We start from the raw sequence: 22,176 nt of genomic DNA, 5'->3' as shown, positions 1-22,176 counted from the left end.
TTTTTATGTCAACACCACAGGTTGTTTCTTTTAGAGCCACTAAGTCCAACATTTCTTTTTTACAATTACATCCGTGGAAACATAGCAAACAAATATCACTAGTTGTGGTTTATCTTGAATATCTGTGGATTTGTCGACAGCTAGTCTGAATGCTAGAGAATTCTTTAGATCATTTTGCATCTTACTTGCATCAGCACAGATCTGGGAGATCCGCCTCTCTGTAGCGTGGTGCGAAATTGGAATTTGCTGCATTAGTTGTTGAAGTTTTGTGTTACTTTGATCTAAAATTGCAACCACTTCTGCAATATTCTTCTTAACAAATTCTCCATCATGGACGTTTTGCACGAGTAATATTCCATGCCATAACAAAACTAGCTTCAGTCTTTGTGTCAGCTTCCTTACGGAATGCCGAAAGTAGTGTCTGTTGACTATTGAGGGGTAATTTTAAAGTGGTTAGCTTATTTTTCCTTAATTCTGATCCAGCAGGATATTTAGAGGAAAAGTTATTGTGATTTGTTTCATAGTGATGTTTCAAGTTGCTCGCTTTGTAGTGAGAAAGCAATGCATTGCAGATAAGGCACAGAGGGGTCTGCCACCTTTACTAGTGAATGCAAAATCTTCCTCCCATTCTGGCTGAAAACTTCAGTTTTCTTCTTCATACTTGCATTTCTTACCATTTGATGATGTCAGTGTCACCCACAAAATTAACATAGGGTTAACACTTCAATCTATAACTATTCCACTGCGACTTATGAACAGTAAACACAGCCTGTCGTGTGCAGCATGGAAACCGATCACAGCACACAAGGTCTGCAGAGCACTAGAGTGACGCAATTTCCTGTTATAATGAGCATGTGACTGAAGCTAGAGCCTAGGCGCCACTTGAAGGGCTGAAGCCCCAAGCAGCAGTGCCTCTCCTCCTGTGGGGCTGAAGCCCCAAGCAGCAGTGCCCCTCCTCCTGCAGGGTTGAAGCCAAGAGCACCAGCTCCCTCCCCCAGCAGGGCTAAAGCCCCGAGCCTTGGCTCCCTGCCTCTGCAGGGCTGAAGCCCTGAGCCTTGGCTTGCTACCCGCAGGGCTGAAGCCGCAAGCTCCAGTTCTCCCTGCTGTGGAGTGAAGCCCCAAGCCTCGGCACCCTCCCATGGGGCTCGAGCAGCAAGTGCTAGCTCCACTTCCTCCTCCCCCCCAACATGGGGTGAAGCCCCGAGCTCAGTGGGCCACAGTTGACCCCTTAAAAAGCCGCACGTGGCTTGCAAGCCGTGGTTTGGCCATGCCTGCTCTATTACATACTATTGCACGTTTTAGATAATTCATGGTAGGATCTCCTTGAAGGTTTTCTAATAACTTTTCATAAAAACTAGGACAGTAACAGTAAAGGAGATCCATAAAGTAAAGAGCACATAGTGGTTTGAGACCTGCGAACTCAAGATACCACCTCTTCTTATATTCTTACATGACAGCTAAAATCAGCTGAGACAATTGAGCTGACAGTCCCAGCATTTCTACTTCTGAGGGCTGGGCATTTTCAGGGAAAGGCCCTTGACTCTGGAATTCTCTTCTCCCTTTGGGCATGAGTTTGATGACTTTCAGAGCATGTTTCAAACCCTGTTTACTCAGGCTTTCCCCAGAGGGCGGGTATTTTCTTTAAGGCGAAGGGTGGGAGTTATTGCTGACTTTATATCAATTGAGATTATTTATTTTAAATTTTAACAGTACATTTCACACAGAGCAAGAGAGAGAGAGAGTGATAAATGCACTATATAAAATGAATGAATAAATAATGAGGAACATCTGCACTGAATCTAATAATATATTTTGAAATACATGTAGTGCACATATACTGAAATTCAGATTCCTGATTTACCTGATAAACTCCAAGGTATAGTACTGGATTGGGGAACTTCCTTCACTGACTCCAGGTTTCCATGATAGCGCAACCTCTGAATCAGAAACTACTACGACCTGAGGCTGATAGGGTGGGTCAGGGGGCATGCATTTATCTAAGCCAAAAGAATGGCATGTAATCAGTATTAGAAAAGCAGACAGATTTTATAGACACAAAACTCCACACACACACATTCCTCCCAGGACCGAGAATCAGACTGGTGTTTTACCACAAAACAATCATACTTGTAAAAATTCTATGTTAAAAATATTTAAACTTAAGTACTGTACGTTAATCCGATTTAGCTAGGATTCACATGCTGCATTGTAGGCAGGAAATATGCTAGAGGAAAGAGGTTTCTTTCTTCAAATGCCCTTGCAGGCATTTATAAAGGGTCCACAAGGCCCCTGGTACCTCAGGTGGCATTTATCCTTTTAAATCTTTTAATAATGTTACTGACCATTTTGCCACTACAAATACAGCCTGCCCTCTGACATGAGCGACTTTGAGCAAAACAGAAATTTTAGCTCTCGCTCTATGTTTACCTGCCAGCAAAATGAAATGTCTTGGATTAACTCTGCCTCAGCCATTTCATAATGGAAAGCTATTTACACAGATTTTACCTTGGGATAAGGTTGTGATGTCTCTGGGCATGCTGGGTCGTCCTTTTCCTGCCCAGCCATAAGATCCTACACTAACGCGGTGTGGAGTGTTTGGCTTTAAATCGCCAATAACAACATCCTGTCAGAGACAAGAAAAAGAAGATACAAAAAAGTAACAGATCTGTTTCATGTTACTGAAAATGACATTGTGTGCTATGCTGCTTGGATGAGATATCTTACATTAATATCTTACATGATATTTTCCATGCAGGCCCCTAGGAAAATTGCAACAATGCCAATTCAGTACACAAACAAAACACACAAACAAGGTCACGGGTTTCCTGACAAGCTGCAGTTTTACCCCACAGGGATCTACAGAACTGACCTAGACCCATTTCTCAGCAAAATTCTGAAGTCTGAAGAAAGTTTTTATGGAGCTCACAGTCACACACTTTGGCTGCTGAAATTTAAGTCACATACATTCCCCTCTTGAGCCAAATGCTAGAGTTCATTATCTGTTTCCAGGGGGCTGTTGCTGCTTCTGATGGTGAAGAAATGTGTGACCTCTCCTTGTACACAGATCAGGAACCAATGGAAGCAGATGCCCCCTGAAATTTTCCTCCCACACTACTCTGCTAATGCTATCAAACGTGACTTGAAAGGAGTGCCTCCCTTTATGGAAGACCAAGGACTTACTTGTTTCTGTGTCACCGTCACAGGACAGGTTAACCCAAAGGCAAAACTGTCAACTGCCATATGTAAGGCATTGCTGAGCTCTGCATATGATAATTTTGTTATTTGTGATGCTGTTTAAGACTCCCAGCATGACCAAGTATTTAATCTCGGTGTCTGGTCCATTTCAGAACATATACTACCAGTCAGCTGGAGCTATTCAGATCTCATATTTTGGCTCAGCCAAACATTAATAAAGATTGGTCCATGTGCAAAATTCAGACCCTGGTCTGGGTTTGGATCTCAAAAACCCTAGAAGTTGGGGAGCTCTTGGATATGGGTTTTGATTTGGGCCCATCTCCAATTGTTTCACTGGAAACCATAAATGACACCTCAGGTGACACCTCAGTTCCAAAGATTAACGAAAGTATTTACATAAAGGCAATAATTGGACTGGATGATTTTATTATATGAAACATTATATGTACATACACACACATATATGCACTTCTAAAGAGTCATCCAGATATTTAAAATATCACTCACAGTGCATGGGAAAATTCAGAGAGCTCTTTTCCCCTGAAGCGAAGAGAAACTTGAAATAGTATTTCCAGGTGCAGCAAGCTAGTGAAAGATCCTAATACTTTATTATCTGCCAGCCTCCTGATGCCGGTCTTTCTAATAAGCTTTCCTTTATTCCTGTGGGTAAATACTGTACTAGTCCAATAGTTCTACTGCCTGTTATTGCTACCTCCAGTCCTAATCTGCAGTGAGCTCCAGAGAGGTAGACACCATAAGCTCATGCACAGTCCAATTGATCGGACAGCTTGTGGTGAGTCAGGGTTTTAGTCTAACGTTAGAAAGTCAGTGCAATTATGTGAAGTGCTTTTAAAGCAAGTTAAGATATTTATATGGATCTGGACTGAGTTCCACCTTCTTGTACTATTAATGCATCTTAAAAAATTTGCTGTGTTGTGATACTAGAGGTATAGTGGACTGAAATCTCTACTGCAGTACATTGGCTCTGTCGCAGGTACTATAGCAAGGTATGCCAAAGTTTAAACGGCATACGATGGGGCAGAATTTGGCCTTCTGTTTTATTAAAACATTATGGGTCTTACTGATGTAAATGAGAGAAGCTCTGTTGACTGCAATGGAGCTATGTCAATTTACAACAGTGGAAGATCTGGCCAAAGACAAGCTTTGCAAGGCCTAACTTTGAATCTATCACAAAATGTATTTCTCCTGTCAGGGTACACAAGCTCATAGCTATTCGTTGTTCTCCAAGTTCAGGCACTTGACCTAGAAACCTTCCACCTCTAAAGCCTGCCTATTCTTTTTTTAGGACCAAGTCCACAGGCTTACACGTGTGCTTAATGTGTAGCATGTGAATAGCCCCACTATACTCAATCGGATAAGAGCTTAATAGGTGCCTTTATATTATATTTCCATGTTTGCTGTGTGCTGTTATTTATATGTTCTATGTTGTAAAACAATAACATGACCAGGTATAATACATGCTATCCAATTTGATAATGCTTATACTTACAGGCTGGGACTGATTCTGCTCTCAGTTACAGCAGTGTAGGTCAGGAGGGAGCTCCATTGAAGTCAATGGAGTCCATCATTGTAATTTAGAGGAGAATCAGGCTCACTGTCTAAAAGACAAATCATGCAAACCTGACCACAGTGTTATTGCAGATTTCTGTTGACTTTGGTATGAGTATAACAGAAAGCATTTCAGCAAGAATGTCTGAGCTCAACAACATTTCCTGGGGATTAATGAGCAGCTGGGAGTTGATGAATCCCAGCAAGTCATTAATTCTCTAAGAAATGGCCCAACTGAAGTCATTATTGTTATCAGATGTAGAGATGGATCAAACCTGGAACCTCAAACCTGGAACCTCAAATCTGAAACACCTTCAAAATCTTCCAGTCCAAACCCAACCCTACAGTTTTGTTACTGAATCAGATCCAAAACTAGAAGGAGCCCATTTTCCCTTTTCTGGATTAGATGCATCCTAAAAGTCTCCTAACCACAGTGATTCTCCCAAGATCTAGCAAAATTTCCATTAATATAGATAGTTGAAATCTCATGAAATCTACTGATCTCACATGATTTCCACCATTTTTGGCCAAAATCTCACATAAACAGCTTGCAAGAATCCGTCAATGTTGACTCCAAGCCTATACACTGGTCCTGATTCAGTCTCAAACCAAAACCCTTTCATAAATGAACACCTCCTTTTTAGCCCATCTCTACAGCTAAACCCTTTACGGTTTTTGTTTATAGGAAGCAGAATGGTCCATTGGACTGAGCACAGGACTGGAAATAATTCACCAGCAACAAAAGTCATAAAGGGGGTTTATCTTCTATACAACATTGTCTTTAGTCTCCCATTCCTGCCTCCTTTTTGTGTGCTTTCTCTGCCTCCCTTATTCCTGAATCCTATCCTCTTTTTAGCTCAGCTCAGACCTCTTTGAGAGGGAAGAAAATGAAGTAAGAAAGGATACAGCCGTGGGTAGGAGAAAGACATAAGGCGGAAGGGCAGTGTACATACTAATCTAATAGGTAATATTGGCGGTAGAATGTCTGTGCCCAATCGGGTAAAGAATGCGAGCGAAGCCAAACAGCAAAAATTAAGATGTTTGTACACTAATGCGAGGAGACTAGGTAACAAAATGGAGGAACTAGAACTACTGGTGCAGGAAGTGAAACCAGATATTATAGGGATAACAGAAACATGGTGGAATAGTAGTCATGACTGGAGTAAGGGTATTGAAGGGTATGCGCTGTTTAGGAAAGACAGAAATAAAGGCAAAGGTGGTGGAGTACCTCAGCGATGAGGTAGACTGTAAAGAAATAAGAAGTGATGGAATGGATAAGACAGAGTCTGTCTGGGCCAAAATCACTTTGGGGAAGAAAGCTACTAGAGCCTCCCCTGGGATAGTGCTTGGGGTGTGCTATAGACCGCCAGGATCTCATTTGGATATGGATAGAGACATCTTTAATACTAATGGGAATTGTGTGATCATGGGAGACTTTAGCTTCCCAGATATAGACTGGAGGACAAAGTGCTAGTAATAATAATAGGGCTCAGATTTTCCTGGATACGATGGCTGATGGATTCCTTCACCAAGTAGTTGCTGAACCAACAAGAGGGGATGCCATTTTAGACTTGGTTTTGGTGAGCAGTAAGGACCTCATAGAAGAAATGATTGTAGGCGACAACTTGGTTTGAGCGATTATGAGCTAATTCAGTTCAAACTAAATGGAAGGATAAACAAAAATAGATCTTTGACTAGGGTTTTTGATTTCAAAAAGGCTAACTTTACAAAATTAAGGAAATTAGTTAGGGAAGTGGATCTAAAGGCGGAGGAGGCCTGGAATTACTTCAAGTCAAAGTTGCAGAAACTATCAGAAGCCTGCATCCCAAGAAAGGGGAAAAAATTCATAGGCAGGAGTTGTAGACCAAGCTGGATGAGCAAGCATCTCAGAGAGGTGATTAAGAAAAAGAAGAAAGCCTACAAGAAGTGGAAGATGGGAGGGATTAGCAAGGAAAGCTACCTTACTGAGGTCAGAACATTTAGGGATAAGCGAGAAAGGCCAAAAGTCATGTAGAGTTGGACCTTGCAAAGCGACTTAAAAGCAATAGTAAAAGGTTCTATAGCCATATAAATAAGAAGAAAACAAAGAAAGAAGAAGTGGGACTGCTTAACACTGAGGATGGAGTGGAGGTTAAGGATAATCTAGGAATGGCCCAATATCTAAACAAATACTTTGCCTCAGTCTTTAACGAGGCTAATGAGGAGCTTAGAGATAATGGTAGGATAACAAATGGGAATGAGGATATGGAGGTAGATATTACCACATCCGAGGTAGAAGCCAAACTCGAATAGTTTAATGGGACTAAATCGGGGGACCTGGATAATCTTCATCCAATAATATTAAAGGAACTGGCACATGAAATTGCAAGCTCGTTAGCAAGAATTTTTAATTAATCTGTAAACTCAGGGGTTGTACCGTATGACTGGAGAATTGCTAACATAGTTCCTATTTTTAAGAAAGGTAAAAAAAGCAATCCGGGTAACCACAGGCCTGTTAATTTGACATGTGTAGTATGCAAGGTCTTGGAAAAAATTTTGAAGGAGAAAGAAGTTAAGGACATTGAGGTCAATGCTAATTGGGACAAAATACAACATGGCTTTACAAAAGGTAGATCGTGTTAAACCAACCTGATCTCCTTCTTTGAGAAGGTAACAGATTTTTTAGACAAAGGGAACGCAGTGGATCTAATTTACCTCAATTTCAGTAAGGCATTTGATACGGTTCCACATGGAGAATTATTAGCTAAATTGGAAAAGATGGGGGTCAATATGAAAACTGAAAGGTGATAAGGGACTGGTTACAGGGGAGACTGCAGAGGGTCACACGGAAAGGTGACCTGTCAGACTGGAAGGAGGTTACTAGTGGAGTTCCTCAGGGATCAGTTTTGGGATCAATCTTATTTAATCTTTTTATTATTGACCTTGGCATAAAAAGCGGGAATGTGCTAACAAAGTTTGCAGATGACACAAAGCTGGGAGGTATTGCCAATACAGAGAAGGACCGGGATATCATACAGGAAGATCTGGATGACCTTGTAAATTGGAGTAATAGTAATAGGATGAAATTTAATAGTGAAAAGTGCAAGGTCATGCATTTAGGGATTAATAATAAGAATTTTTGTTATAAACTGGGGACACATTACTTGGAAGTAACAGAGGAGGAGAAGGACCTCGGCGTATTGGTTGATCACAGGATGACTATGAGCCGCCAATGTGATATGGCCATCAAAAAAGCTAATGCGGTCTTGGGATGCATCAGGAGAGGTATTTCCAGTAGAGATAAGGAGGTGTTAATAACATTATACAAGGCACTGGTGAGACCTCATCTGGAATATTGTGTGCAGTTCTGGTCTCCCTTGTTTAAGAAGGATGAATTCAAACTGGAACAGATATAGAGAAGGGCTGCTAGGATGATCCGAGGAATGGAAAACCTGTCTTATGAAAGGAGACCCAATGAGCTTGGGTTGTTTAGCCTAACTAAAATAAGGCTGAGAGGAGATATGATTGCTATCTATAAATATATCAGAGGGATAAATACCATGAAGAGAGAAGAATTATTTAAGCTCAGTACCAATGTGGACACAAGAACAAATGGATATAAACTGGCCATCAGGAAGTTTAGACTTGAAATTAGACAAAGGTTTCTTACCATCAGAGGAGTGAAGTTCTGGAACAACCTTCCAAGGGAAGCAGCGAGGGCAAAAGATATATCTGGCTTCAAGACAAAGCTTGATACGTTTATGGAGGAGATGATACGATGGGATAGCCTAATTTTGGCAATAATTGATCTTTGATTACTAGTGGTAGATATGCCCAATGGCCAGTGATGGGATGTTAGATGGGGTGGAATCTGAGTTACTACAGAGAATTCTTTCCTGGGTGTCTGGCTGGTGAGTCTTGCCCACATGCTCAGGGTTTAGCTGATCACCATATTTGGGGTCGGGAAGGAATTTTCCCCCAGGGCAGATTGGCAGAGGCCCTGGGGGGTTTTCACCTTCCTCTGCAGTGTGGGGCACGGGTCACTTGCTGGAGGATTCTCTGCACCTTGAAGTCTTTAAACCACAATTTGAGGACTTCAATAGCTCAGATATAAGTTAGGGGTTTGTTACAGGAGTTGGTGGGTGAGATTCCATGGCCTGCGTTGTGCAGGAGGTCAGACTAGACAATCATAATGGTCCCTTCTGACCTTAAAGTCTATGATTCTACTCTTCCCATCTCTTTTCACACTTCCTTACTGCTCTATTCTACCTTCCTACTCACAGGGTATATCCCCCTTCCGTCCTCTCCCTTTTGACTGACTGATTGGCCCTTCCACTCTGGCTAACTGCTCAGCTCTCCTGTGGCCCTCGCTGCCTGGCTCTCATTCTTATACGATTGATCTCCTATAACTCAGTAAGGCACCCTTAAGTGTTTTCGATGATTAAGTGTGGAAGATTATCCATCTCTAAAATGGAGATGATAATAATACTTTCTTACCTACCGGCTCTGAACATCAGTTAAAGTTTGTGCCACTTTGACTAGGAAAAGCCCTACTTAAGTGCCAAGTATTATTATTTTAGTAGATTATGGAGCCTTTTAGTGCACTGCATATGAATCAGTGGAAAGGGAGGCTCTAAATGTTCTGTCTTATTTTGGATCACAGCTGCGACAGTTTCAGGAAGTGCAGTACTTACAAAAATCGCTTGTCCATCAAGTTGACCCTGGGGGGAAAAATCAGAATGGGACTTGTTAACAAACAACATACTTAAAAGTTGATGGCAAATCATGAGTGATGAGTCAGCAAAGCAAGATATGACCAATATACTCAGCAGATGGGACATGTAATTCCCAGCTCAAATAGATGTACACGTGTTAGGTCAGCTGGAGCTAGTGCCTAAAAATAGCAGCGTAACCATGACTATGTGAGTAACAGCTTGGGCTAGCTGCCCGCATGCAATCCCATTTGACCCCTTGGGTAGGTATTCAGGTGGCTAGACTGAGCCTTGCAAGCACTAGCTCATGTCTAGCTTCCTGAACTGAGAATTAAACCTCCCAGCTGCTGTGTAGACATACCCTATTGTGTCATATCCTATGGTTTCAGAGTAACAGCCGTGTTAGTCTGTATTCGCAAAAAGAAAAGGAGTACTTGTGGCACCTTAGAGACTAACCAATTTATTTGAGCATAAGCTTTCGTGAGCTACAGCTCACTTCATCGGATGCATACTGTGGAAAGTTTAGAAGATCTTATATACACACAAAGCATGAAAAAATACCTCCTCCCACCCCACTCTCCTGCTGGTAATAGCTTATCTAAAGTGATCACTCTCCTTACAATGTGTATGATAATCAAGTTGGGCCATTTCCAGCACAAATCCAGGTTTTCTCACCCCCCCCCCCCCCACATACACACAAACTCACTCTCCTCCTGGTAATAGCTTATCTAAAGTGACCACTCTCCTTACAATGTGTATGATAATCAAGGTGGGCCATTTCCAACACAAATCCAGGTTTTCTCACCACCCCTCCCCCACACACACAAACTCACTCTCTTGCTGGTAATAGCTTATCCAAAGTGACCACTCTCCTTACATTGTGTATGATAATCCTGTGGTGGCAACAGAAGTACTTTTAGGAAAAAGAAGTGAGGAACACAGGAGGGACAAAAAATAGTGTATAACAAAGTAATAATTAATCATGACAATGAGACTCCTTCCTTTACTATGATCCCATATTTGTGAAAGCCATGAGATTCAGGAGTAGCCAAAGAAAGTGAGTATAAGGCAACAGGGAATCTGAGAAGCTACTCTTCCCTCTTCTTCACTTCATCACTTCCTTTTGAAGAGGTTTGCTAATGTTCACCAACTTCACCACAATGCCCTTCAAAAAGAGAAAGAAATCTCCCCTCTGCCCACAAATGTTTGAATTTGATGCTATTATCTCAGTGCCAATTTCTAGCTGGTGCAGTCCTACAGAACATTCCTAATTCAGCCATGTGAAAGGAAGAGTAAAGAGGACATGGCCCAAAAGAAGGAAGGACACTGATTAGAAGGAGAGAGGGGAATGGGGAGAAGAAGAATGAAGCATATAAAGGTGAAAAGGAAAGGGATGAAGAGGGTAAAGAAAAGAAGAGAATAGGGGGAAAGGGAGGTGATGGGAAAAGACAAGAGATTTTTTTGAAAGAATAAAAAACTTCCAATCCCAGAAAAGCCCCTTGGAGACTAGAACTTGCACATTTGCCTTTTTTTTTCTTTTTCTTTTTTTTTTTTGGTAGTTAGGAGTTATAAAAGCTCACAATTAAACTTTTAATCTCAAATTTTCAGTGGGCAGAGTCTCACTTGCACACACAGGAATTTGCCAAAAATTCAACTCTGTTTGCTCAGACATTTACCATGATGGCACAGCTTTGCCCAGATGGGAGTTTAGACACCTAAATACATGGAACAGCAAATGGAGACGTGATTGCTCTTCCAGTTTTGCATGCACAAATGAACTTTTCCCAATTGAAAAAGTGAACTTGAAATCAAAAGTAATATTTAAAGAGATCCCACAGGTAATTGCTATTAAAACCCACAGCAAGTCCCAACAGTTGCAAATTCAAAACTAGCAGGAGAATGAGGTACGAAAATCATATCCCAGATTTCTGATTAGATTACAGCAGTGTGCTATGATTTCCTCTTTGCCCAATAGTCCCTGTGGGTTTGGAATTGAAGCCGGTATTAGTTCACACAGCCAAAGAAGTCAGAGTTCCTGGTTCCTACTATAGAAATATCACCAATTATTAGAAAATGCCAAACTTAACTCTCTCAAAATTCCAGAGGCTCTGATCATTCTGACAATGGATAAAGCCAGATACTCACCATGCTGAGCATATCCAAGCTAAGGGGGACATCATGTGACCGCTGTTTTACTGGTTTATCAGCTTCAACCTCTGAGTAAAACACCTTGAAGAGATGTAGTTAAGGCAGTGATACAAATACTTTAGAAATAATAAGTAAACTACTATCACATCACTGCGTATACAGCCCTTGCCCCTCCACAGACACATGGAGAGTTAGCATACATTGACATATTCTTCAGACTTACCAAGGTTTGTCTACACATCAAAATTACATAATTTATAATGTGTTAGACGATACAATGTTAAATATGACTTAGCACTTAGTTGTAGAAACGAACTGTCATATTTAACACTGTATCAGAATGGACCCTAGGGTTAACCATACTCAGCTGACACAACAATCCTTGTTTAAACTGATCATTTAACCTTGTGTTTAACACATGTGTTTTAACATATGTCATATCCCACTACAGACAAACCCTAAGTGTACATGAATTAGTTGGCATTCAGTGAACTTCCTGGTACAGTAAAATGTGGTTGCTAAATTCAGCAAAATGCAGCCTGAAATAAGTAGGTTGAATTCCCATGGAAGTCTCTAGGCTTCATTCAGCAATTACATGAATTACACTGTAAGTTATACATCATGGGCAAGATCCTCAACTGGCATAAACCCATTGAAGTCAACTGAGGATCTGGCTCCTGTGTAAATTGGTAATGGAACTGGTGGAAGTTGCAAAGCAGTGTAACTTTTACCCACTGGACATCCACTTACTCTCTCTGTGCCTCTATTCCCCATTTATAAAATGGGGATGGCCCCTTTCTTCCACTGTTTGTCTGGCCTGTTTATTTAGCTTACAAGTTCTTTAGAGCTGGTACCATCTCTTACTTATGTCTGTTCATACATTCTTAGATTTTAAGGCCTGAAGGGATCATTAGATTATCCAAATCTGACCTCCTATATAACACAGACTACAGAATGTCATCCCATGTATTGAGCCCAATAACTTGTGTTTGATTAAAGCAGATCTTCCAGAAAGGCATCCAATTTCAATTTGGAGACATTGAGAGATGGAAAATACAGCTCTTCCCTTGGTAGTTTGTTCCAGTGTTTAATCACCTTCTCAGTTAAAAATGTGTGCCTTATTTCTAATTGGAATTTGCCTGACTTCAATGTCAAGTAATTGATTCTTGTTATCCCTTTTTCTGCTAGACTAAAGAGCTTTTTAGTACAAGGTATTTTCTCTCCACGTGGTCCTTTTCTGCACCCTCTCCAAGTTTTCAACATCTTTTGTATAATGTGGACACTAGAACTGGATGCTGGTATTATAGTATCAGTCTTGCCAATGCTATATGTAGAGGTAAAGCTACCTCCCTACTTCTACTCACTACTCCTCTGTTTATACATCCAAGGATGCACCAAACTAAGTACAGTGCCTAGCTCAATTATTGTTATTATAACTTATTATTTGTATTATCATGGACCTCTGGGAGCTACTACAATACAAATAATTCAATAATAATAAAAATAATTCAGCAGAGGTGCAAGACAAGTGTAACTTACACAACCAAGGGAGGAAAAGATAGGGCATAGCAGGAAAAGCAAGCAGCGTGTAGGTATAAGATGAAACAGCCCCTAACCACCACAACTTATATCAGAAATAGAGAAGGTCAAACATTTTCTGTCATAACTTTTTTCCCAATGGAAAACTGAGTTTTTCATTAAATGGACATCTTTCATTCAATTGTCTGCATCCCTTGAAAACTGGTTTTTTTTTTCAATGAAAATTTGCATTTGTATTTAGATTTTTTTTTGTGGGGGAAGGGGCGCTCAATCAACATTTTCCATGGGGAAAACAAAACATTTTTGACCAGCTCTTGTCTACCATCCCCCACGTGCTCAGGGCCAAGTTCACTCCTGGCAAAAACAGCTCCCATTGACTTTAGTTTAAGGGTTAAATTTGGTTTCCACAGAATACAAAATCAGTACAAGTTTCATTTGTTTTGCATGAATGCTGAATGCCAGACTGGTGCAAAGTTACACTGCTTTGCTTCTGAGACCTACTCACACCTCTTTTATCAACAACTTACGGCAGCACAGAATCCTAGAACAGAGGTTCTCAAAATGTGGTCCATGGACCACCAGTGGTCCACGAGCTCCATTCAGGTGGCTCACGGATAGTTCCCTCTAAGGTGCACGCCTGGGCAGCCTCACATGAGAGAATGAAGGGCCACCCACCTAATTAGTGGAGCCGCACAGGCATGGCTCCACTAATTAGGTGCCTGGACCCTGGAGAAGACGCACATGTAAGGTGAGGAGGTGGCCTTGTGGGCAATAGGGGGTAGATGGGAAGGGGCTGTGGGGTGAGGAGATGGGGTGGGGGGAATTTGGGACTCAGGCTTGAGGCAGTTAGAATAAATTTCACTCTCTGTGCCTCTGCTTACCAATCTGTAAAAAAAAAAAGCATAATATTTACCTGCTCTACTCTACCTTACTGGAATGTTCTCCTATCTAATTAATTGTAAAGTGCTTTGAGATCCTTGGATAAAAGTCACAAGAGAAATGCAAATTATTGTGAATCCATGCTTCTTGCATCCACACAAAATTCCCATCATAGCTTGCTTCTAAAACATAGCTGCTTGTTAATTAAAGACTCTTTACTATTGGTTCCAACTCAGCTTTTTCACAGAACTCTTTCTAGACAACTCTAGTGTATGGTACTGAGTCTGGGATTCAAAGTACCCTCCTTTCTTTCCCTTACTGTTTTCACTTTCCTTGCGAACAATGAATGGGACTATGTGGTCCATTTGGATTCTATGCTGTATATTGCTAACAAAAATAAAGGTTTACTTACAGTGTATCCTGTGATGGTGCTCGCATGCTGCTTTGGCATTCTCCATTGTATGCTGAAAGCTGTACAGTTCAGTGAATCCACCAATATATCTAGAGGAGGCCCCAGCCTATCTGCCTCAAAGCAAAATGATATTGTGTAAGAAGTTTCAGGAAACAAAATTCCCTTGTTTATAATCAGCTGAGGGGCATATCTTTGAAGAAGAATACACATATGCTGCCCTATTCTTTAAAAATCTTCAAAAATCAGACAGACCCAATCATTAAAGGGCTAGATTCTACCACTCTCACTCATGTCGAGTAGCTTCTTACCCCACATGCTGCCCATGTGGTTTCTACTCAGTGTGACAAGTGGAGTAGAATCTGACCCAGAATTAATTTGGGTCGATCTATCAACCCATCAAAGTACATTTGCTTTCCTTTTCAGTGTATTTGCAACTACTGCAGCACACCTGTTACTCTACATAGCATTAGTGGTGCAAACTGAGATGTGAGGAAAATTCCCTGGGACCCATGCCCTTAGCTACATGAATGCAACCCTTGGAGGCCATATGAAGAAAGGGGCATGTGTGAGAATTCACCTTCTCTGTAACCAGAATAAATCTACAGAAATACTTAATTACTCTTCACCAGTTGGGTTAAAGGATTCTTTAATGTATTTCATAATTTTTGTACACAACATTTCTTTGATGATCTTGCCAAAAAAATAGCTTGCAATTAACTGAGGAAGGTTATTAGCTTTAATAACAAAGGCACTTTATCTGGTAAAATAATAAGGATCACAACTCAACCGCTACAGTAAATTGAATAAGCACTGACAAGAAACTCTATCATGCTGAGTCAAACTGCAGGGACCATGAAGCATTGGGTGGAGCCTCTCTTGTAACTGTAATCAAAGTACAGGTCTGGTGTCTAAGCTCTGGAAGCAAAACGAGAGATGCGGGTGTTTGTATGCGTGCGTGCATGTGCATAGGCATGTGCAATGAGCTCCACTTACCTGGAGAAAAGATAGTGATGGCAAATGTTACCACCCAAGGTGAAGGAATTTTAGCCACTGCCTATGAAGTCTTAACATAGAACACTACAACTCAGGGCCCCAAACCCACAGTCTTGCAGACAACATTTCCCTTGAAATCATTAGGAAGTTTGACTATGGAGTGTGGAATCAGGCCCAAGATTTTTAACAAAAATTCTGTAAGTAGCCAGACAATTACCAATGCTCTTGAAACCAAAAAACACATAGTAAAGACACTTCATAAACAAGCATAACAAAGAAGTGATGAAAATTTGCTGGTGAAAAGAATTTTCTATGGCAACTTTTATTTCCTTCATAGCAGCAGTTTTATTATATGTAATGTTTTTGTGACCTTATCTACCATAAATGACAGGGAAGGCTGAGAAAACCTGATTTTTCAACTAGTTCTAACAAAATACCAAGTGAAATCAAGTTATTTTAAAGGTCATTTTTAGATGTGAGACAAGCCAAAATCAGATTTACACTTGTCATTTCCACCAACTTATTTGATTTGAAGCTAAATACAAAACTTAACACCTTACAAATACTCACCAGAATTGATCGGCAACAATACTTTAGAAGAGAAGCTAAAACAAGAGTACAGCTGACATTTAGGTCTCTTAAGAATTTACTCTTCATTATTCCTCTACTAGGACGCTTTTGGTTTTACACATTTTTCTTTAATTGAACAGGCAGTTGGGGTGCCAAGAATGCTACTTATGATAATCAAGTAAGTTTCACTATTTACCTTGTGGTCTTGTCCATTTCCTTTTTTATCTGCTACCAGCTATGGTGGATAAAAGCTAGACACAGCAATAATAATATAAATAGACAAGGTTTAAGAAAGCACCCGGTGAATCTGTTTTTGTCTCATTGTAAGAACTGTACTTCTAAACCTTGTGGTAAACCCTTCAGTCCTTATTCAAAATAAAATTCTCATCGGCTTCAATGGGAGTTTTGCCTGATTAAAGGCTGTGTAAGGACTGCATTAATTAGACCCCTTTTGAATAATTATGTCCTTTTGTTGAGATAACAGGAACAAAACACACCTCAGGAGGAGGGGAAGAACCTGTTGTGTGTTAAACAGTTGTATTTCCCAGACACTCCAAGAAATTTCCTTATCCGGTTGCATTTGAGACTAAATTTTGAAACCCAGGGCAGCACTAAAATACCTCTGTGAAGCTCTTGTGGATACAATAAGGGAGTACTGTACTGAAAAAATAAAACTATAGTAAAAAAACTTTGGGTCCAATCTTGCAAACTGCAAAACTTTCCTTACATGGGTAGTCCTTACTCACAAAAACAGCTGCATTGCAGTGCATAGAAACATTCAAAGGAGTAAAGGTTTACACAATAAGGCCTTTATTTAGAAAATGGAAACCTTGAGCCAGATTCTCAGCCCCACTCCACTGCTTGTGTGGTCCCTGCTTTTGACCCTATGACCTTCACTCCCATCTCCATTTTATCATTTATTGTTCCCTGACTTTACTTGAGCCCTGGGTTCAATGGCTCCTCCCCTTAGGCTGGGGGAGGGGCCTTTACATGCAGGTGGGCTTGTGCCCACTCACCCCTGGGAACTCAATAGGTGCCCAAGCAGCACAAAAGAAGTGGAAACCTCCTGCAATTCACTCACTGGGTACACCCTCAACATGATATACAGCTGCTGGTGCCATCTTTTAAGCCTCCCTCCCTGAAGCCCCCAAAAGGGACAGGTGGAAGCTCTAGCTACTCCAGCTGGCATATGGTCTCTAGGAGAATGTAGCCAACTGGTACAGTTTAGAGCAGCCCATGGTTCTGGGGCCAAACAGAGAATCAGGAAGCTGTAACCAGGCTCCAAACAGCCCCCTTTTTTGCCGCACCTACCGGTAGTTGAATGCAGCAGAGAATCTGAGCCTTCTAATCCATTTTACCAGCTCTCTCTTCTGTCCTGCATTCAGGATCATCAACTTGACACATATTAAAGTACTGATATACAAGAACAAGAAGACCTTACAACGCCCTTGGAAATAAAACAGCAAGAATCTCAGAAAAACTAAATCTATTGGAAACAATAATAATACTTTGGTAGCCCTTTACATTTAGCAAGTGCTTCTCAAACTTTAACTAATCATCGCAGTAGTCTGGTGAGGTAGGTAAGTAACAAAGCTATGTAAATAATGAGGGGGAAATATGCCATAAATTTTTCTTAGGATTTATAAACCAATTCACTTGGTATTTTTGCCCCTCTTGTGCTTATTTGTTATGGATGTTCTAACAAATAAGTTTGCTGGGGGAATTGTTGCAGAAACAATAAATTTCAAGCAACTCAGAAGAATATCCCTGGAAAGATGATTTCAAATTCTTAATTACAGCTGTGCTACAGATCAATAAGATTGACTGCAGAAATTATTTGGTGAATAATTTGGATTACATTTGAAAAAAGTCACGATCCATTGCAGACAATTTGAAAACACAAAGAGGCAAAACTGTTTAATACCCACTCCAAATTATTCATCCAGATCCCCTACACTTCAGTAACTTCAATTTGCAAATGAAAAAGACAAAGAGATCCAAATACTGCACAAATACATTTCCAACTTAAGCTGACATAGCTAATGCACTCAGGGATGTGAAAAATCCATGCCACTGCAACTATGCTGACCTATACCCCTGGTGTAGATGCGGCTACATTGACAGAAGCATTCTTCTCCTCTCCCCCAAGCAAAACTGCAGAACAAATGTGCAAATTAATGCTGACTGAGGCCAGGTCTACACAACAAACATATATTGGTATAACTACATCTCTCAGGGGTGTGAAAAAGCCACACACACCCCCGACCAATGCAGTTATACTGGCCTTACCCCTGTTGTAGACAGTGCTATGTCGATGGGACGGCTTCTCCTGTCGCCGCAGTTACTGCCTCTTGCGGAAGTGGATTAACTACCACGATGGGAGAAGCTGTCCCATTAGCATAGTAGTGTCTTCACTGAAGCACTACAGTGGCACAACTGCAGCGTTTTAAGTGTAGACCTGCCCTCAGTCAGTGTTAATTTATACAGGTTCCCCATCGTTTTGCCCTGCACGCATTGACTCCTGATTCCGCCCTTATGCGGGTGTTGGGCTTGGCAGCACTGAAGGAAAACTTGAACAAAGTAATGGCGACTCATTCAAAATTAACTTGTGTGGCTTTGTCTCCCACAGAAGGGGTTTTCGGAGGGCGGGAGTAGGAATATCTTGTAGTGTATAGATTCTTACCCCCTCCCCCTGGTCTCCCTGCTGTCCCAGCCACAAAGCCTGCATCTTAGAGATGGCTTCCACAGTTTCAGAGAAATGTGTGAGAATGCAACTGGTCCTGTACTTCCTCTTTCCATACTCCCTGGGCTTGGATCCGCATGTTCAGCAGACTACTTACCACATAAGCTGAGGGGCACTTCTGAACCCAAGTAACCTAAGGGCACTTGTTGACTACCCTGCAAGTTAGTGAAAGAGATGTGAATAGACCCATGTGCGCCTAACTTCTAAGTTTAGTTCATGAGAACAAGCTCTTTCCAAAGAGGACTGGACTCTTCCATACAGAGGCAGATTAGGGGTTTGTGGAGCCCTGGGTCAGAGTAAGTGGGGGTGCCCTCACGCCCCACCTGCAGCAGGGTCAGGATGCAGGGGATTCCCCCACTCCCCGGCAGGAGCGCTGGGCAGGCGAGTGGAGCGGGTTGATGTGTGGGGGCGCTCATTTTTCTGGAGGCTCCCCAGTTGGCTGGGGCCCTTGGACATGGGCCCCATTGGCCCTGAGGCTAATCCGCCATGGCTTCCATACCAAAAATACTGGAAGGGAACTAGCTGTGACTCTGGATTAAACAGGTCACAAAGCAAGGTGCTTTACCTAAAATCTATGTTAAACATAATCTTCAAAATGATAGATGACTCAAGATGCTTGAGAATTAGATCAGATGATAGTGTATCAGCCGGGAAACAAGAAACAGATCCAATATCCCCATGTGTTCTATAGCTTGGTCACATTAATAATTCATCTATTCACCTCAAACTAGCCTATGAAGTCAGATTTGACTAAAACCACAGGACGCACAGAGCCTAGCAGATAGCAGTATTGTAAATAAGACATGAGCTACTAAGATTGTATTTTGCACGCTACAAAAAAAAATAAAAATCGTTCTGTACAAATATAGCAGAACTCTATTTTTTTCCTCCTGGAATTGGGTTCTGCAACCCAAGGCAGGCACAAAAAGTTTGATGCACTACAAAATGCTTTTCTGAAAATGAAAAGAAAAGGAGGACTTGTGGCACCTTAGAGACTAACAAATTTATTTGAGCATAAGCTTTCGTGAGCTACAGCTCACTTCATCAGTAATCTTGGTCCCAAGAAAAAGTTTGTTGATTTATGAGGCGCACGGTTACACATGCTAAGACAGGGGCGGGCAAACTTTTTGGCCTGAGGGCCACATCAGGTTTCTGAAATTGTATGGGGGGCCGGTAGGGGAGGCTGTGCCTCCCCAAACAGCCAGGCGTGACCCTGCCCCCGCCCCCTATCCAACCCCCCCCAGCTTCTCACCCTCTGACGGCCCCCCGGGGACCCTTTCCCCATCCAACCCACCCTGTTCCCTGATGGCCCCCCTGGGACCCCTGCCCCATCCACCCCTCCCTATCCACTGACCACCCCCTGCCGACCCATCCAACCCCTCCTCTCATTCCTGACTGCCCCCCCAGGACACCTACCCCATCCAACCACCCCTCTCCCTGACCGCCCCTGGAACCCCCGTGCCAACTGCCCCCTGCTGCCCCATCCAACTCCCCCTCTCCTTCCTGACCGCCCCCCCGGGACCCCTGCCCCCATTCCACCCCCTTGTTCCGCGCCTTCTGACTGTCCCGACCCCTATCCACACCCCCGCCCCCTGACCACCACCCCCACCCTCTATCTAACCCCCTCGCTCTCTGCCCCCTGACCGCACTGCCTGGAGCACCGTGGCTGGCGGCGCTACAGCCATGCTGCCCAGAGCACCAGGACAGGCAGCCGTGCCACCTGGCTGGAGCCAGCCATGCCACCGCACAGCACAGAGCACCGGGTCAGGGCGCGGCTCTGAGCTGCACTGCCCGGCAAGAGCTCGCAGCCCCGCCGCCCAGAGCATTGTGCCGGTGATGCAGTGAGCTGAGGCTGCGGGGGAACAGCAGGGGAGGGGCCGGGGGCTAGCCTCCTGGGCCAGGAGCTCAGAGGCTGGGCAAGAGGGTCCCATGGGCCGGATGTGGCCCGCGGGCTGTACTTTGCCCACCTCTGCGCTAGGACTATAAAGAGGAAGAACTACTGCAAAACCATATCGAAGATGAGAGGACCAGAGAAGAACTAGATACGGAGCAACAATGCTGAACTGAAGTTGCTGGATTTACTTCACTGCTCGTTGTTGTTTAGATTACTGTTATTATGTCCCTGAGGCCTGGTCTACACTACAAGTTTATGTCGGATTTAGCAGCGTTAAATCAAATTAACCCTGCACCCGTCCACACAACGAAGCCATTTTTTTCAACATAAAGGGCTCTTAAAACCGATATCTGTACTCCTCCCCAACGAAGGGACTAACACTGAAATCGACATCACCGTTTCGAATTAGGGTTAGTGTGGACGCAATTGGAAGGTATTGGCCTCCGGGAGCTATCGCACAGTGTACCACTGTGACTACTCTGGACAGCACTCTGAACTCGGATGCACTGGCCAAGTGTACAGGAAAAGCCCCGGGAACTTTTGAATCTCATTTCCTGTTTGGCCAGGCGAGCTCATCAGCACAGGTGACCATGCAGAGCTCATCAGCACAGGTGACCATGCAGTCCCAGAATCGAAAAAGAGCTCCAGCATGGACCGAACAGGAGGTAGTGGATCTGATTTCTGTATGAGGAGGGGAATCCGTGCTATCAGAACTACGTTCCAAAAGACGAAATGCCAAAACATTTCAAAAACTCTCCGAGGCCATGAGGGACAGAGGCTACAGCAGGGATGCAACACAGTGCAGCATGAAACTTAAGGAGCTCAGACAAGCGTCCCAGAAAACCAAAGAATCAAACAGACACTCCGGGACAGAGCCCCAGACATTCCGCTTCTACGCTGAGCTGCATGCAATTCTAGGGGGGGGCCGCCACCACTACCCCACCCTGTCCGTGGACTCCGATGATGGGGTACTCTCCGCCATGCCTGAGGATTTTGCGGATGGGGAAGATGAGGCGGAGGAGGATGAGCTTGAGGAGAGCACACAGCACACCGTTCTCCGCGACAGCCAGGATCTTTTTATCACCCTGACTGACATACCCTCCCAACCCAATCAAGCCGGAGAAGGGACCTCTGGTGAGTGTACCTTTTTAAATATAATACATGTTATAAAATCAAGCGTTTTTTAATGATTAAGTAGCCCTGAGGACTTGGGATGCATTCGTGGCCAGTACAGCTACTGGAAAAGTCTGTTAATGTGTCTGGGGATGGAGCAGAAATCCTCCAAGGACATCTCCATAAAGCTCTCCTGGAGGTATTGTAAAAGCCTTTGCAAAAGGTTTCTGGGGAGAGCAGCCTTATTCCATTCTCCTTGGTAGGACACTTTACCACACCATGCTAGTATCAAGTAATCTGATATCATTGCATGACAAAGCCTGGCAGCATATGGTCCCAGTGTTTGCTGGTATTCAAGCAACATCCGTTCTTTATCTTTCTGTGTTATCCTCAGGAGAGTGATATCATTTATGGTAACCTGGTTGAAATA

General features: G+C 42.7%; 1 protein-coding gene across 2 annotated transcripts in view; it reads right to left on the bottom strand.

Moving 5' to 3' along the window:
• EGFLAM (EGF like, fibronectin type III and laminin G domains) overlaps positions 1-22,176 on the bottom strand; it is a 128,107-nt gene that overhangs the window by 80,879 nt on the left and 25,052 nt on the right. For both annotated transcript variants that reach the window (XM_084628576.1, XM_084628577.1), the window contains exons 2-6: positions 14,434-14,543; positions 11,601-11,684; positions 9,438-9,464; positions 2,506-2,623; positions 1,862-1,997 (exon numbers count right to left, since the gene is read on the bottom strand). In XM_084628576.1, the coding sequence (XP_084484702.1) occupies positions 1,862-1,997; positions 2,506-2,623; positions 9,438-9,464; positions 11,601-11,684; positions 14,434-14,543 (475 nt within the window). The remainder of the gene's footprint in view (positions 1-1,861; positions 1,998-2,505; positions 2,624-9,437; positions 9,465-11,600; positions 11,685-14,433; positions 14,544-22,176) is intronic.

The sequence above is a fragment of the Lepidochelys olivacea genome (genome assembly GCF_965140295.1).
Source record: "Lepidochelys olivacea isolate rLepOli2 genome assembly, chromosome: 5".
Taxonomy (NCBI): domain Eukaryota; kingdom Metazoa; phylum Chordata; order Testudines; family Cheloniidae; genus Lepidochelys; species Lepidochelys olivacea.
Note: the sequence above shows the minus strand (reverse complement) of the source record. Positions and strands in the feature narration are given on the sequence as shown.